Source organism: Zootoca vivipara, chromosome 3, assembly GCF_965207765.1.
Source record: "Zootoca vivipara chromosome 3, rZooViv2.hap1.1, whole genome shotgun sequence".
Taxonomy (NCBI): domain Eukaryota; kingdom Metazoa; phylum Chordata; class Lepidosauria; order Squamata; family Lacertidae; genus Zootoca; species Zootoca vivipara.
Genome location: NC_142586.1, coordinates 118,709,082 through 118,727,510, shown reverse-complemented (window position 1 = coordinate 118,727,510; position 18,429 = coordinate 118,709,082). Strand labels below are relative to the sequence as shown.

Sequence of the window (18,429 nt, the reverse complement as noted above, 5' to 3'; positions counted from 1 at the left end):
TGGGATGCATCTTTTAACAAAAGCTTAACAGATTCATATTTTACGCTCGGTGAGTAACACAAATCATAGTCTTCACCTGGGATTTGCTGGAAACCTCTGGCTACTAACCTAGCCTTGTACCTTACAACTTCGTTTTTATCATTCATTTTCACTTTATAAACCCATTTTGAATCAATAACTCTCATGTCTGGGGTTTGTGGTACAAGAGACCAAGTGTTATGCTCTTTTAAAGAAGCTATTTCATCATCCATAGCTTTGTACCAATTTGCAGCTTCATGCAAAGGTAATTTTTGAACATCGTTGTAGCATTTTGGCTCAAAAACTGCTTTATTGGCATACACAGTATATAACTGCTCTTTTGAAAACCGTCTTGGTTCCTGTCTCTTTCTGTCTGAACGTCTTAGTCCTGAAGAAGAGCTAGGCCCTTCAGAATCAGTAGAACTATTTGGACTTCTAGCTTCAGACTGTAAATTGCTATCATCAGACTGATGAGACTCTTGTGGGCTTTTCTTACTTTCAGAAAACTCAGAAGAACTTAACCTTTCTTTAGGTGTCTGTGTCTTTAAATTTTCAAACAAATCACCAGACACAACAGGCTTTTCGTCTTCAGATTCACTAGTATCCCCTGCTCTAGCTTCTCCCTCTTCTACTTCTACTTCCTCCTCATCAGCATTATCTAAACCATCACTATCTTGAAAAATAGCAACTCTATTCCAATTTACAGTTTCAATCATGCTTCTGGTAATATGAAATTTACCAGTTGCTGGTACATAAACTCTGTACGCCCCCTGCTGGTAGCCCATAAACTTTCCTTGAACACTACGCTCATCCAACTTGTGTCTAGCAGGGTAGTGAATAATAACGTCTGAACCCCAAATTCGCAGGTATTTTAAATTAGGGCGTTTTTTAAACAACATTTCATAGGGTGTAACATTTAAACTAGAATGATAGGATCTGTTTTTAACAAAAAGATAGGCATGAAGAGATTCCGCCCAATATTCTTTCCCCAAATTAGCATCATGCAAGTAAGTTTTAACACCTGCCTGCAAATCACGTTGCACTACTTCTACAATCCCATTCTGCCAAGGACTTCTAGGGCAGGACAACTCGTGAACAGTCCCCTGCGCTTCCAGGAAATGTGAAAATTCCTCAGAAACAAACTCTCCCCCCCTGTCAGAAAACAAATGCTTTATAGGTTTGTTAAAGTGGGTTTTTACCCAGTTGCAAAAAATCTTGTACTTCTCAAGTGCTTGTGACTTTTCAGCAATGGTGTAAACAAAACAATATTTGCTGTACTGATCAATAAGAGTAAGCCAATATTTTGAATTTCCTAAAGAAGGAGGGAGTGGCCCTACTAAATCACAATGCACACGTTCAAATGGCTCTGTTACTTTCCTGCCTGAGCATTTACCCTTTCTTGCAACTTTTATCTTATTCTTACAACAAGATACACATTGCATATAGTATTTACATGGCTTTAAGTTTAGTCCATCAACAATCTTCTCTGTCTTTATCACATCTGTGAAATTTAAATGTCCCAAAAGTCTATGCGCCTCATGAATACATCCGGAGTGAGGTTTTACATTTCTCAGCCCCTGACTTTTTCTCAACCCTTGACTTGGCTGGGTTACTCTACAGTTCACAGGTGGCTGTGAATGCTTTTTAAAATATAGTCTATATAAACCTTCAGACTCTCTGGCATACAATACACGCTTTCCCCCTTTGTAGAACTCACATAGTGGTTTTGTGAAGCACACAGTTACTCCTTGGCGTGCAAAGCAACTTACTGATAATAAATTGTCCACTGATGGGCAGTAAGTGCAATTTGCTATTGTGATGTTTAAGGAGTCAAGTTTCACAGTACCTCTGCCAAGCGACTGTAGAACGTCGGAGTTGGCCAGATGAATGGTGCCAATTTCCTCTTCGAAAGAAACAAACAGACTTCGGTCGTTACAAAGATGAATTGACGCCCCGGAATCTACTACAAACGATTTCCACGTGTCATCTTTAATTACTTTACGACCTAATTCACGAGCATGAAACGCTCGCGGCTCACGTCCATCTTTACGATGTGCTGCCGACTGCTGGGTTGCTGTCTGTGATTTACGAACTGGAACGGACCCTGAAGCATTTTGCTTTTTAAATTTGCAGTCCCTCGCAAGGTGCCCCTGCTTTTTACAAAACCAGCAATGCTTGGAAGTTTTGAAAGCAGATGAATCACCACAGACTTGCATACGGCGTTCCTCATTATTTTTAGAAATAGGAGTGCTAATCCCACAAGCCTCCCTTCTGTCCAGCTCGCCCATTAATCTTCCTGTTACCCCTTCCACAGTTAATTGTGCTGGAGGTACAGCAGATATCTGGCTAGCTATGGCAGACGCTGACTCCTTTCTAACGTGCACTGCCGCAAGACTGTCCCACATTTCTTTGGCAGTCTTCTTATTTCTTATATACACAACTTGCTGATCACTAACAGACAAGTTAATTAATGCCCTTGCTTTAGCATCACCTTTCGACCAGGCATCGGTCATAGGAGCAGGAGGGTCCTCGGTCACGTACTTCCACACATCACGGGAAGTCAGAACTGCTTCCATGCGAAAGGACCATAAACTGTAGTTCTCGGCCGTTAGTTGTGGGAATGTTAAAGCCTTCTCAGCCTCAGCAACACGGTCTGCCATGCTGGAACTTTTCAACCACCAGCCCACAAAACCGTTGCAGCAAAAAGAAGGAAAACACCTTTCTAAACCTTTCTCCAAAAACTAACATGTGCAGTTCCACACTCAACCACTGGGCCCATAACCAAGATGTTGGGGTTAAAAGCAAAGTCAGCAGAAACTGGTTGAGGAACTTACACATAGAGACCAAGGCTTAAACAAATGCTTGGTTTAATGGAGAAAGTAAATTTAACAAAAATTAAATCAGGCTTATACAAAATACCCACACAACCAAACCACCCACCAAGAGCACACTGGGAAAGACCTCAATCGCCGCTTGCAGTGTTTTATGGCCTTGCCATAAAGCTGGGCTTAGCGGCAGTGAAAAGTCATAAACAAGGAGGCCCCCCCTCCCCATAAGAGTCACGGGGGACCTTCCAGAAGGCAATGGCCCATCTTGAGCAAGACAAAAGAGGAAGAGGAGGGGGGGGTCCCCTGGAGGGAGCCATGGTGCTGCTGAGCTGGGTGAATGTTTGCCGAGGGGGCATCTTTGTCTTCCCCACCCAGACGCCAAACTTTGATGCCTTTTCAGCAACAGAGGGAGAACTTTTCACTTGTCCAGGGCGCCTCTTTTTTTTAGTAAAGGGCTGGGTTTTAACTTAGGGGTTGTGTGCTGACCCTGATTTATTATTATTATTATTATTATTATTATTATTATTATTAAAATTTGTATGCCACGCTCCATCCATAAATCTCAGGGCGGTTCACAGCATAAAAATACAAGGTAAAAATACAAAATAGATAATAAAAGCAAGAACAAAAACAATGCAAGCCAATGACTCTCCCTCCTCTGCACACCCCCCATTGAACTCCAGGGGGGCAGAGGCACAAGGGGCACCAGCTCCCAAAAGCCAGTGCAATTCAAGCAAAGAGGCTTGAATTAAAGGTTCAGAAAGGGAAAAGCAAGATGACCAAGCGAGATGAAGCATCTGCCCCAGGAGGAAAAGTTACAACTTTGCGAGCCCTTGGGGAGAGAGAAAAGGTGAGTAAGGGGTGGGTGGGTGTGCATGGCAGAGGTAAATAAAATTGTGAATGGCACTGAGAAAATGGAAAGAGTAGCAGGCATCTCCGGACTGCGGATCTCCAGGTGTTTTGGCCTACAAGTCCCATGATCCCTAGCTAACAGGACCAGTGGTTGGGGAGGATGGGAATTGTAGTCCAAAACATCTGGAGGGCCGAAGTTTGGGGATGTCTGGAGTAAACTGTTTCTCCCTCTTTCATAAGACTAGAACTCGTGGGTCAGATTGTAAGAAAGGCAGTTCAAAGGCTTTTTCAGCATCTAAAGAAACCCAAGTCCATCTGTTTATCACCACACTTTTCAAAATATTCAGTAACACTGTTCCTCACATTATCCCTCAGTTGCCTTGTGGGTAGAAATCCTGTCTGATCTTCATGTGTTACATTTCTCAAGACTGCTTTAAGTCTCCTTGCCCAAATGGTTTCTCCCTCTCTCGTAAGACCAGAACTCCTAAGAAAAGCAGGAGTTCAGGGATGCTTGAGGCTCAGCTACTGGCTTTCTGGTGCCGGAGTACAAAAGGCCACGACCTGTGTTTTCACCACCCACTAGAAATTTGTATCTCTGTTTTTTACGTCTGATTTATTTTTGTGGTGTGGGCTTATAGCCGAATAAAGATTTCTTTATCTATCACCCCCCACTCCGGGGCGTAACCAGGGCTTGTAACACTCGCCGTGACATCACTTTATGGGCAAAGCAAACACAAAGCGAGCTGCTGGATGCGTTGTGGTCTGGCTAGACTCCTGTTTACGAGGCCGTGGGCTCCAGCTCCACCCCAACTCAGGTTGCGTCTGTAGAAGGAGGCTCTGCTTTGCTCACAAGGCGGCATATCTCAAGCAGGCCTAGATCAAAAGAGAAAGCTGCTCTCCGGACAGAAGCATGTGGGCATTGGAGTTTCAAGGCTTCTAATAAAATGTGCAATTCGGCAAAGGCAAGGAGAATCCAGACCCTCTTGTCTGGAAACGTCAGAAAAGCAGCCTGGAGGAGGACGGCTGCGGGAGAGAGGAAGAATGAGAAGAAACTTGCTCCACCAACATGTTCCTCCACCTGAATCCTGAAAGAGACAGCAGGAAATACCCCAGAGGACAGGATCACACTTCAAACTGACCTTAACAGATTAGACAACTGGGCCAAAGCAAACAAGATGAATTTTAACAAGGAGAAATGTAAAGTACTACACTTGGGCAAAAAAATGAAAGGCACAAATACAGGATGGGTGACACCTGGCTTGAGAGCAGTACATGTGAAAAGGATCTAGGAGGCTTGGTAGACCACAAACTTGACATGAGTCAGCAGTGTGATGCAGCAGTTAAAAAAGCCAATGAAATTCTGGGCTGCATCAATAGGAGTATAGCATCTAGATCTAGGGAAGTAATAGTACCACTGTATTCTGCTCTGGTCAGACCTCACCTGGAGTACTGTGTCCAGTTCTGGGCACCACAGTTCAAGAAGGATACTGACAAGCTGGAACATGTCCAGAAGAGGGCAACCAAAATGGTCAAAGGCCTGGAAACGATGCCTTATGAGGAACGGCTTAGGGAGCTGGGTATGTTTAGCCTGGAGAAGAGAAGATTAAGGGGTGATATGATAGCCATGTTCAAATATATCAAAGGATGTCATATAGAGGAGGGAGAAAGGTTGTTTTCTGCTGCTCCAGAGAAGCGGACACGGAGCAATGGATTCAAACTACAAGAAAGAAGATTCCACCCAAACATGAGGAAGAACTTCCTGACAGTAAGAGCTGTTCAGCAGTGGAATTTGCTACCAAGGAGTGTGGTGGAGTCCCCTTCTTTGGAGACAGCAGGAAACCTAGATGAAACAGAGATCTCGGATGCTGCTTGTGTGCGCTTCTTACAGAACCTTCTCGTTCCCTCAACCCTGGAGGTGAAAACTGCAAAACTGACGTGAAAACATGGCACAGGCAGGCCAAGTTGGTGGAGGACTGCTGAAGGCATAGATGCTTGGCAAAGGGACAGGCGCCTCTCGCTTCCTCTGACCCCGACTGGGTGGCTTTAAAAGAGGATGGGACAGATTCATGGAGGGCAATGGTTCCTCATGGCTACTAGCCATAATGGCTATGCTTGGCAGTGATGCTTCTGAACAGCAGTTGCTGGAAACCAGAGGAGAGGAGAGCAGCCAGGCTTTCCTGGTGTTCTTAAGCCACGTGCGAGCCCTCTGAGAGTGCCAAACTCTTTGGTGCCTTAGCTTAGGGCCAGTTCTGGCTTGGTCCTGCCCGTGTTGTTGCCCAATTGCAGCTGCTCCTGCGCCTTCTCTCCCCGACTCTGCCGCCTCCTCCCAGGCAGGGGTGAGAAGCTGGAGCGGTGGAAGATGGAGATGTTACTCCCAGAGCCAGAGCTTTCCTGGAGCTCAAGATACTGCCCACTCAAGAACATTGCCTGCTTTCCCTCTTTCTTTTCCTTTCCACTGTGCCCGTAAGAAGGGTCCAAAGCCAGCTCAAACCCAGTGGGAGAATGGTCCCTGGTTCGTCTAATGTAGCTCCCTGGTAACAGACAAGCCCCCCTCCTCCCGGTCAGAATCATCCTTCTACGTTAAACTCACTTAAGGGACAAAATCAAAACAGACGAAGCCTTTACACGCAGGAGACGAAAAGGAAACAAAGCCATACTGATAATTAAAAAAACAAGCGAAAGGAACTTAAAAGGAAGGCTCAAATTCATCTTTGCCTAAGAAAGGAGGGAAGCTCTTCAGGGAGTCAATGGGAAATGCCAAATCAGATCTCTCCCGCTTTGGTTTTATCCTCCTCAGTTGCCTCCTGACATTTGGGAAATGAACCTGTTTCAGGTTCTGCACAGCAAGTCATGGGGGTGGGGGGAGGAATTCAGACCTAAAGGGTGGTGGGTCAGGGAACCCCAGTGCCTCCTCCAGGTGGAGAGAAAATGGATCAAATGCACTGTGGTGGTGGTGGTGGGGACCTCAAGCAGGAGAGACCCCACCAGCAATCACACCTGGTTCTAGCAATATCCAGGACACTCAGACCAGGAGCCACCCTCTTTGCTCCTTCATCAGCCACCTTCTCTCTGCAGGTGGAAGGCAGGTGCCCTGGAGCGCCCACCGAGGAGGCCCCCATCTCCCCCCCCTCACAAATAAGAGTGCACATCCCTACCTTTTCGTTGGAGTCGGGGCTCCGGAGGACATGTGGGTCACCATGGCATCATTCATGTTCGCAAGGGGCCGGGAAGGGCTGAAACAGAAAGGTTTCATGGTGGGTTATGGCCGAGGACCAAGAGATGGTGCAGGGCTGGAAGAAAACCAACCACGGACTCTTGCGGGGCAGCAGCTGGTTGGAGACGCTGCCCCCCCACTTCCTTTTTTGGGGTATAATTTTTTATTAGATTTTTCAAACATTTCACAATGATCCTCATATCAAATAACTGCATTGTTTCATAAATTGACTTCCCACTCCAACCTCCGCAGTGTTCGTAATCAAATCTTTTCTACTGCATTATGTCTTCATCTGTTAGAAAAAGTTTCTCTATTTACCAACATTTTACCACTTTGCTTCCTCCGCTTCTGCCTCGAATCCTGCCTGCGATTCAATTGAATATAATATTTTTAAAAGTAGTCCATTCTTCCTCAATTACAAAACTCTTCACAATGTTATAAACTTCTATCATGTTGCCTCTGACTCCCCTTTTCTCTAAACTAAGAAGTCCCAGGCGCTGCAACCTTTCCTCCCAGGGGAGTCGCTCTCTCCCCTGGATCATCTCGGTGGCCCTTTTCTGAACCTTTTCCAACTCTACAATCTCCTTTCAGAGGTGAGCTGACCCAATTGAACACAGCACTCTAAGTGTGGCTGCATCGTAGACTGGTATAACGGCACGGTGATGTTGGCAGTCCAATTTTCAATTCCTTTCCTAATAATGATCCTTTGTATGGCGTTCGCCTTTTCCACAGATGCCGCACACTGGGGCGACATCTTCATCGATCTATCTGCTACGACCGCCTTTCATTTCAGTAGCTTGGAGGCAGCTCACAAACAAATAAAAGCCAACTGTGAAATGAGGAGAATGCAAGAGAGTGCCTTCTACCTTGCTATAATTTGTGTGCAAACTGTCCCTGGCATTGCCAGTTATTCAAGTGCTCAACAAACACATATCTCAAGTTCTGCCCTGCATTTTACCAGCTGCACATTATTGGCTCCCCAGCTGCACAATTCTTTTTCAGATTCCATATTTTTTGTCCAGCTGCATACTACCAACAAACAAACAACAACAAAATCCTTGCCGTCAGCAAACCAAGCCTCTCTCTGCTTTCTCTATTAGGCAAATCAGAAACTTCCTCCTTACAGGTAGGTAGCCGTGTTGGTCTGCCGTAGTTGAAGGTAAAGGTAAAGGGGCCCCTGACCATCAGGTCCAGTCGTGTCCGACTCTGGGGTTGCGGCGCTCATCTCGCTCTATAGGCCGAGGGAGCCGGCGTTTGTCCGCAGACAGCTTCCGGGTCATGTGGCCAGCATGACAAAGCCGCTTCTGGCGAATCAGAGCAGCGCACAGAAACACCGTTTACCTTCCCGCCGGAGCGGTCCCTATTTATCTACTTGCACTTTGGTGTGCTTTTGAACTGCTAGGTGGGCAGGAGCTGGGACCGAGCAATGGGAGCTCACCCCGTTGCAGGGATTCAAACCGCCAACCTTCTGATCACCAAGCCCTAGACTCTGTGGTTTAACCCACAGTGCCACCTGGGTCCCTGCCGTAGTTGAAACAAAACCAAAAAATTCCTTCCAGTAGCACCTTAGAGACCAACTAAGTTTGCCATAGGTATGAGCTTTTGTGTGCATGCACACTTCTTCAGATACACTGAAACAGAAGTCTCTAGACCCTTCTATATAGTGAGAGGGTGGGGAGGGGTATTACTCAGAAGAGGGGGGGAAGGGGTGATTGGCTGATAGGTGTGGTAAACCTGTGGACGACTGTTAACGACTGCAATTGGTCTTACAGGGAACAGCAAGGGGTGAGATGACTAAAAATAACTTTATCAGATATAATGAGATAAGAATCCAATGTCTCTATTCAGATCAGGTCCCTCCATGGTTTTAAGTTTGGAAATAAGTTGCAATTCGGCAACTTATCTTTCCAGTCTATTTCTGAAATTCTTTTGTAATAAAACAGCTACTTTGAGATCTTGTATAGAACGTCCTGGGAGATTGAAGTGTTCTCCTACTGGTTTCTCCGTCTTGTGATTCCTGATGTCAGATTTGTGTCCATTTATCCTTTGGCGTAGTAGGGTTTGGCCTGTTTGTCCAATATAGAGAGCTGAAGGGCACCGTTGGCATTTGATGGCAATGCTTTTGTCCTCTGCTGCCTCCAATTTCCAATCTGTAGCAAAATAATGCTGCTGTGGTGTAGGGAAGGGTGTGTGGGGGGGGGGGAATTATTTCCATGCTCCGGTTGGTATGGGGTCCTATAAAAATTAAAACATAGTCAAAACACCATAGGGGGCTGTGTCACACACTTATCACTAAGCCCCTGCCTCTGCCCCATGGAAGGGTACAAAGACTCTTTCCTTGGACTTTTTAAAGCAGAGGTTGGATGGCCATCTGTCATGGATGCTTTAGCTGAGATTCCTGCACTACAAGAGTCTCCTCCTCCCATGGACTGCAAGAAGATCAAACCTCTCCATTCTGAAGGAAATCAGCCCTGAGTGCTCCCTGGAAGGACAGATCGCGAAGCTGAGGCTCCAATACTTTGGCCACCTCATGAGAAGAGAAGAATCCTTGGAAAAGACCCTGATGTTGGGAAAGATGGAGGGCACTAGGAGGAGGGGACGACAGAGGACGAGATGGTTGGACAGTGTTCTCGAAGCTACCAACATGAGTCTGACCAAACTGCGGGAGGCAGGGGAAGACAGGAGTGCCTGGCGTGCTCTGGTCCATGGGGTCACGAAGAGTCGGACACGACTAAACGACTAAACAACAACAACCTGCACTACAAGGGGCTGGACTAAATGACCCTTGGGGTCCCTTCCAACACTACAGTTCTATGATTCGATGAGTGGGCGACTAGCTGCTTGGCTGAGCTGAACAGCAGGACCCCTCAGCCAGCAGCAGCCTTGAGAAGAGAACAGAACGGCTTCATTTGTCCGTCCAGATTATCAAGCCTACTGCAAGTTACAGGTATGATCAAGCTTTCTTTAGTGCCTCAGCCCTTGCTCCCCCCCCCCCCAGGACTAATTGCAGTCATCAGCAGTCGTTAACAGCCATCTACAGGTTTACCACTCCCATCCGCCCATCACCCATTCCCACCCACCCCCACCACCCTCTGTATATATATAAGGGTCTGACACTTCTGTTTCCAGTGTATCTGAAGAAGTGTGCATGCACACGAAAGCTCATACCAAAATAAAAACTTAGTTGGTCTTTAAGGTGCTACTGAAGGAATCTTTTTATTAAGCCTACTGCAAGTTTGCCCTGGCATGGCAGTGGAGGTGCCCACACGCAGAAGCCAGGGTTGGATGGCACTGCTGCCAAGAGGTGGGAAATGGGTGCCTGATATTTCTATCACACACAAAAATGAAGAGGAGGAGAGAGAGAGATTAGAGAAAAGAAAGCCCACGGAACATTGCACTCAGGGCAGTTTTTAGTAACTAGGATGCAGCAAATTTCGTTGGGGAGGGGGAGAGAAACCCAGTTTCTTCAGCTTCTCTTGCCCAGCTCAGTGGTAGAAGCACTCCTCTTGACCTCATTTTTGTTTCAAAGGATGAGAGGAGGTGAAAAAGCACTTTTGCGTTTCCAAAGACAACTTCCTTTTGCTCTTTGCAGAGACGTCAGAGAGACCCAGAGACTCCACAGGACAAAACTGGGCTCTGCTCGCTGGGACAGAATAGCACGAGGCAAGAAGATGGCAATGTTCAAAATATATAAAAGGATGTCATATGGAGGAGGGAGAAAGGTTGTTTTCTGCTGCTCCAGAGAAGCGGACACGGAGCAATGGATTCAAACTACAAGAAAGAAGACTCCACCCAAACATTAGGAAGAACTTCCTGACAGTAAGAGCTGTTCGGCAGTGGAATTTGCTGCCAAGGAGTGTGGTGGAGTCTCCTTCTTTGGAGGTCTTTAAGCAGAGGCTTGACAGCCATATGTCAAGAATGCTTTGATGGTGTTTCCTGCTTGGCAGGGGGTTGGACTGGATGGCCCTTGTGGTCTCTTCCAACTCTATGATTCTATGATTCTAAGACAGCAGAGGCTTTCTGCGCCTGCCGTTGCCACGGTCTCAAAGCACGCGGCGGCATTTCCCTCCTGAATTAGTCGGGGCGTGAATTATACAGAAAGCTCTGGCGGCAGAGACAAAACTGAGCATGCTGTTCCAGGGAGGGGAGGTGGGAACAGATCAAATGTGGGTGCACTCACAAACAGGAGCAGAACAGGCAGATGCAGGCTAATGAAACCCTTGGCGGCAGGACCGGGAGAGTGCCCAGTGCCAGGAAGCAACAATTCAGCTCTCTGTTCTGCACTCATGATGGCACCAAGGCACTCAGGGTGAACAGACGGCTTCGTTCTCCATCAGAGCAGGTCACGTGGCTTCCTGCTGAAACTCTCTACTTTCTGATACCGCAAATAGTCCTTGCCCCATGGCGCAAGAGCGCCCCTCCAGGTGGCAACAGGAGCAGTGGGTTCGTGTCGTGATCCCGGAGAAGAAGCTGGTCGGATCTGGATGAGGGCTGGGAGGAGCTTGAGGAGCTGCTGGTTGGTGGCCCTGCAGAGGGACCCAGCAGGTTATGGCAGGCTGTATGCGGGCCTTGTGATGTTAATAATAATAATAATAATAATTATAATTATTATTATTATTATTTATACCCCGCCCACCTGGCTGGGTTTGCCCAGCCACTCTGGGCGGCTCCCAACAGAATATTAAACACACAATAAAACATCAAACATTAAAAGCTACCCTAAACAGGGCTGCCTTCAGATGTCTTCTACAAGTCAGATACTGTAGTTGTTTATTTCCTTGACATCTGATGGGAGGCATTCCACAGGGCGGGCGCCACCACTGAGAAGGCCCTCTGCCTGGTTTCCTGTAACTTGGCTTCTCACAGGGAGGGAACCGTCAGAAGGCCCTCGGAGCTGGACCTCAGTGTCTGGCCTGGATGATGGGGGTGGAGACGCTCCTTCGGGTATACTGGGCCGAGGCTGTTTAGGGCTTTCAAGGTCAGCGCCAACACTTTGAATTGTGCTCGGAAACGTACTGGGAGCCAGTGTAGGTCTTTCAAGACCGGTGTTATATGGTCCCAGTCACCAGTCTGGTTGATGCATTCTGGATTAGTTGTAGTTTCCAGGTCACCTTCAAAGGTAGCTCCATGAAGAGCGCATTGCAGTAGTCCAAGTGGGAGATAACTAGAGCATGCACCACTCTGGTGAGACAGTCCGCAGGCAGGTAGGGTCTCAGCCTGCGTACCAGATGGAGCTGATAGACAACTGCCCTGGACACAGAATTGAGCTGCACCTCCATGGACAGCTGTGAGTTCAAAATGATTCCCAAGCTGCGCACCTGCCTTGCAGGGGTTGGACTAGATGACCCTTGGGGGTTCCCTTCCAGCTCTGTGAAGGGGTCACAGTGGGCAAGGAATCCAAGCCAGGGGAGGGACCCAGTGGGTTGCTGCCACGTCACCCCTCCCTGGTCCTTCCTATTGCCTCTAGCTATGGGCCCCCCTCCCTTGCCACCAGAGCCCACCCCTCCATCAGTCTCCATTGCCAAGTCCCCACCCAGTCGCGAGGCCTCAGGCACCCAGGCTGGATTCAACCCTGCACTGTTGCCTAGGAGATGGAGATGCTTACGTGAACAGGTAACTCAGGCCCCCACCCCTGAAGGAGTTCCCGTCTGCTTGCCCCATCCAAATAAACATCCCACTTGCTGCGCTGAAGTTCCCCCCCACCCCTTTGAAAGGGGAGCCCGGGGGGGGGGGAGCGTGTCCCTTGTCCGGCCATTGTCTTAGCACCTGTTGTGCCATCCAACGCTTGTCTGCCTCACTTGCAGAATCACAGAACTGCAGAGTCAGAAGGGAGCCCTGGGGTCACCTAGTCAATGGCTGCCCTGCCCATCGCTATGGGGCACAGAAACAGGCAGTGGTTCAGCAGAGCCCCCAGATAGAGCAGCCAAAACCAGGGGTTATATATCTGTGTAATGCACAAACATGTACACCCCACAGAGAGCCAAAGGGTAACTTCTAGGGTTGCCAGACTCAATAGAGGACAGGACTTCTGTGCCTTTAATTGCCTGCTCTCTTTGGAGTCTGGAAACCTTAAAGAGAAACCAGCAGACCCTTTGTTTAATTTCCAAGCAAAGGGTCTGCTGGTTTCTCTTTAAGGCTTCCAGACTCTAAAGAGAGCAGGGCAATTAAAGGCACAGAAGTCCTGTCCTCTATTGAGTCTGGCAACCCTAGTAACTTCACTTACGAGACTCTTTACAGGAAACAAGAGCGACCTCATTTCAAGAAACAACTTTAAACAGGATTACATTCTGTTTTATATTAATTGCAGCCGCCTTTATTAATGTTTTTATATTTCTGAGGAGCGTGCATTATGTCTTTCAAACGGCAACCTTTTAAAATGATTTTTTTGTGTGCACAGGCTCGAAGGGGCAATTGTGCCCTGAATCAGGTAACAAATATATAAAACTTGGGTCCAATTTGGAAACCACCTTGGTGCCCTGGACTCCCCAGGTGTCATAGTGGCTATTTCCCCAGATTCATTCCTTTCCCAAAACTTCTGTTAGCACAGCTGAAGGGGAGGGGGAAGAGAGAGAGAGATGGCTGTGGATCCCACCCCCATAATGTAAAGGAGAGAGAAAGCTGCTGCCCCTTATGCAACCAAGATGCCAGGATGAGAGCACAGATTCCCGCTCTACCCCATGGCCTGCTGCCACTCAGCCTGGGAAGAGGCTCCCCATCCATCTTTAGGGAACAGAGCAAAAACTCTGGCATAGGTCAGCCTCCCTTTTTGATGGAACTCACCAGACTAGCTATATTTCATCGGAAAAGGGCGGCTGGGAGACTTTGGCTTCCAATTTAAAAAAAGAGCAGAAATCCAATCTGAAAAGGGAGCATCAAAAAGGTGAGCATTAAACAGCAAATGCTAATCTAGATTAATTAGAACAATGCCGCTCAAAACACTGTGTTCTGGGGCTAAAACATATCAGTCAGCTTTATAAAATGCTCACATTGTGGCCGGGGGGTGGGGGTGGGTGGGTGGGTAGAGGAGAAGAGCTTTCATGCATGCTAGGGTCTGGTACAGAAAAATGCATCAGGAACCACAGGGAAGTGTTGAGATGTAATCGCTAGAGCAATTCTTCAGAGATCAATGGCAAACATTAAGATAAATCTAGCCACCCTCAGGCTCCAGGAGTTCTTTTTGTCGGCCCCTGAACTTAGAATCATAGAATCATAGAGTTGGAAGAGACCACAAGGGCCATCCAGTCCAACCCCCTGCCAAGCAGGAAACACCATCAAAGCATTCTTGACATATGCCTGTCAAGCCTCTGCTTAAAGACCTCCAAAGAAGGAGACTCCACCACACTCCTTGGTAGCAAATTCCACTGCCGAACAGCTCTTACTGTCAGGAAGTTCTTCCTAATGTTTAGGTGGAATCTTCTTTCTTGTAGTTTGAATCCATTGCTCCGTGTCCGCTTCTCTGGAGCAGCAGAAAACAACCTTTCTCCCTCCTCCATATGACATCCTTTCATATATTTGAACATGGCTATCATATCACCCCTTAACCTTCTCTTCTCCAGGCTAAACATACCCAGCTCCCTAAGCCGTTCCTCATAAGGCATCGTTTCCAGGCCTTTGACCATTTTGGTTGCCCTCTTCTGGGCACGTTCCAGCTTGTCAATATCCACGACCTCAGTTTCAGATGCACGACCTCAGTTTCAGATGTTACTCCTGCCGCCCTGCACCCCAACCCCTTCCTGCTCAAGAGGCCACTTCACAAAGGACCTTTGCTCTCAAAGCATCTCAAGGAGGTCTTGAGAACGACAGCAGCCCCGGAAGCAGCTGCCCCTTGCCTGTCCTACGGTGGAAGGAGCCAGGGGAGGGAGCTCCAGAAACCGGCTCACTCTTCCTGTCGCCTCGTCCTTTGCACCCCTCCCCACCCCCATAACAAAGAACCACAAAGAACTCTGGGGAAAGGTGGCTTTTGTTTTCATCCAGGGGGTTCTGATAAGTTCACTCGGCCACGGGAAAGGGCTCCCTGCAGCCCCCAGACAAGTACATGCAAAAGCCCTAAAGCAGCGAGAGAGAGAAAGAGAAGCAAAGACAGCAAACCTTCCCTGCTGGAGAGCAAGTGCCTCTGCCTTCCTTTGCCAAAGAGGCATCCAAAGAGGCGGCAGCCGTGGCCCAGCCCTCCTCCTCCTCCTCCGTGGTCTCTAAGGAAACAGACGTGTCACGTGAGGATCTCCTGCCTGCCAACCACTGGCTCTCTCTCTCTCTCTTGGGGAAGAGCAGGTACCCCCCAGGAAGGCCTCCCGGGGAGGCAGGTGTACACTCACCTACACCTCCAGCTGCTCAAGGTGAGAGAGGCACCAGGACCTCCCCCCTCGCTGGCTCCAGCCAGAGGCAGCATCTATTTTAAGCCGTCGCCTTGGCAGACTCCATCCTCCCTGCATTTATTTCCCCTTTCAAGCGGCTCAGCAGCCTGGACAGCTCCCTTCTCCCTCTGAAGAATTCATAAAGCGCACGGTTACGCTCCTACTGAGCTGCCACTGGGTTCTGGGTTTTTTATTTTTTATTTTTTTGCTGACTCCCATCCCCGTCACAACCCGGAACCTTCGTCAGGCAACACAGGAGTTCCCCCTTTCTGAAAAAGGGCACAGCAGATAAGTGCAATGCCAGCAAAAACCCGCTTCGTTTTCAAAAAGCCAGATTTCCTTGACAGCAGAGAAGCTTCTCGAAAGAAACACACCCTTGGGGCCTAGAGGAGGAGGAGAGCAGAAAGAAGGAAGGAAGGAAGGGGAAGGAAGCAGGGAGAGAGAGCCAGCAGGCTGGAGAGAGGACAGTCACATGCAAAGACAGCATCCCCTGGGGAGACACGCTCACCCCAATTTGGAAAAGCAAATTCAAAACACAAGCTGGTCCTGCAGGAATTGTGACTGGGCTGGTCCTAGGATGGAGAGGCCTAAGCGAGAGCAAACTTTTTCAGCAGGGGGCCAGTCCACTGTCCCTCAGACCTTGTGGGGGGCCGGACTATATTTTGGAAAAAAATACGAACAAATTCCAATGCTCCACAAATAACCCAGAGATGCATTTGAAATAAAAGCACACATTCTACTCATGTAAAAACACCAGGCAGGCCCCACAAATAACCCAGAGATGCATTTTAAATAAAAGGACACATTCCACTCATGTAAAAACACACTGATTCCCAGAGTGTCCGCGGGCCGGATTTAGAAGGTGATTGGGCCGCATCTGGCCCCCAGGCCTTAGTTTGGGAACCCCTGGCCTAGACTTCCTTGTGTACAGAGCCCAGCTTCAGGCTTGTCAGCTCCATCGATGAACAAAAAAGGGCCCCCCAATCTCACATCCCAGAGCTAAGGAAGCCCCTGTTTGCAGGCACAAAAGCCAGGCAGAGTCCATAAGCCGTTTGGCAGCTGCAGTTGCGGCAGGTTGGAGAAGGCTTTCCCAATGTATCACAGACAGACAGGGACTTGGAAAGGGCCACCCATGGGCCATCTAGACCAGCCTCCTGCAATGCAGGAATCTTTCACCCAACTTGGGACTCGAACCCACGACTCTGAGATTCAGAGTCTCATGCTCTACCGACTGAGCTATCCTTCAGGGCTGCATTACAGGATAACTCTGAAATGAAGTGGGCAATTTCACGAAGGGGAGGCTCTGCATGGGTTCTGTACCAACCATGACAGCTTTGTTGTTGTTTAGTCGTTTAGTCGTGTCTGACTCTTCATGACCCCATGGACCAGAGCATGCCAGGCACTCCTGTCTTCCACTGCCTCCCACAGTTTGGTCAGACTCATGTTCGTAGCTTCGAGAACACTGTCCAACTATCTCGTCCTCTGTCGTCCCCTTCTCCTTGTGCCCTCCATCTTTCCCAACATCAATGTCTTTTCCAAGGATTCTTCTCTTCTCATGAGGTGGCCAAAGTATTGGAGCCTCAGCTTCACGATCTGTCCTTCCAGGGAGCACTCAGGGCTGATTTCCTTCAGAATTGATAGGTTTGATCTTCTTGCAGTCCATGGGACTCTCAAGAGTCTCCTCCAGCACCATAGAGACTCTTGAGAGTCTCTATAAAGTTACAGTTGCATATAAACAGCAATACAGTGGTACCTCTACTTACGAATCTAATGCGTTCCGAACGCACATTCGTAAGTTGAAAAAAAAAGTAAGTCGAATCCCATAGGAATGCATTGGGAGAAAAAATTTGTAAATCGTAAGAAGACTCCCTGGAAAAGACCCTGATGTTGGGAAAGATGGAGGGCACTAGGAGAAGGGAACGACAGAGGATGAGATGGTTGGACAGTGTTCTCCAGACAGTGGAAGGCAGGACAGCCTGGCAGGCTCTGGTCCAGGAGGTCACGAAGAGTCGGACACAACTAAAGGACTAAACAACAACAACTTTATTGGCTCACAGTGGCTCTATATTAGAACAGAAATTTTATTTTCAAGCCACCGGATAAGTTTGAAAGTGAGATTGTGAGAGGAGATTATTATTATTATTATTATTATTATTCTTACAGATTTCCATAAACACAGCCATCCTAAGTAATAACCACCTTTAGCTTTATCCTGAAAGATGTCCTGCGTTTGGTCTCTTTCACTGGCTGTGTGTGGGTGGGAATTTATCTGCTGCCTTTGGTGTCTTACGGACAGAAAGGTGGGGTGGAAAGAATCCATAATTCCGCAGCCATCTTGGCTCCTGGCGTGTTCCCCCTGTGTCCCCGTGGAGGCAGGCAAGGCAGGGATCAGCTCTACAGACTCCCGTGCCTGATTCTCCGCCGGCACTCCTTGCTGGCTTCTCTCTGCCCACTTCCTGCCTCCCCTCCGTGCTGTGGAAGGAGATGCCATTTTGTTTCCTGGCTGGCGAGGCAGAGAGGAGGAGATCTTACCTGCAGCCACCCGTCAAGGCTTGATTTGCTTTACGATCATTACACAAGTCCATTTGGGGCCTAATACACATCAGCCAGAACAAGAAGCTGCATCAGAAGGAAAACATTTGTGTGCTAATTGCTTTCCCAAATTATCACTACAAAGAGCGCCCTGTGCTCAGGAGTCCTCACAATTCAGAGCGTTGCTTTAATGTCAAAATTGCTCGCTCCTTTTAATTTTCTTTTCCTCCCAGAATTAATGCTTGAAGCTTTATGGTAAATAGCAATCCAGGGGAAGAAATTACACGGTACAATTTGAGTAGTGATTTTAATTGCAAAACAATTTTCTTTCTTCTGAAATGCATCCGTGGCCGCCCACTGAAAACACCCCTCTCACCTGGGGCAGCCCCAAACGGTCTGTTGTTGCACTGAGACTGAAGAGATTTATATAGACTTTTCCTGGGAGCAAGGCGCATTAAACTCAGGGAGTTTCACAGTGGTCCTTGGTCCAGAGGCATTGCATCTGTTCTACCAAATAAGCAGAAATGAACAGGTGGCCAGGAGAGCTTGATCACAGTTGTCCCTGCATTGGTAACCTCAGGCTTGGATTACTGTAATGTGCTCTATGTGGGGCTCCCCTTGAGGCTGCAGCCGG

At 48.0% G+C, this 18,429-nt stretch overlaps 1 protein-coding gene across 7 annotated transcripts in view; it reads right to left on the bottom strand.

The window, feature by feature from the left end:
• Window positions 1-18,429, bottom strand: part of DTNB (dystrobrevin beta) — a 100,829-nt gene that overhangs the window by 41,525 nt on the left and 40,875 nt on the right. For all 7 annotated transcript variants that reach the window (XM_060273222.2, XM_060273225.2, XM_060273224.2 and 4 more), the window contains exon 10: window positions 6,854-6,931. In XM_060273222.2, coding sequence (XP_060129205.1) covers window positions 6,854-6,931 — 78 coding nt within the window. The remainder of the gene's footprint in view (window positions 1-6,853; window positions 6,932-18,429) is intronic.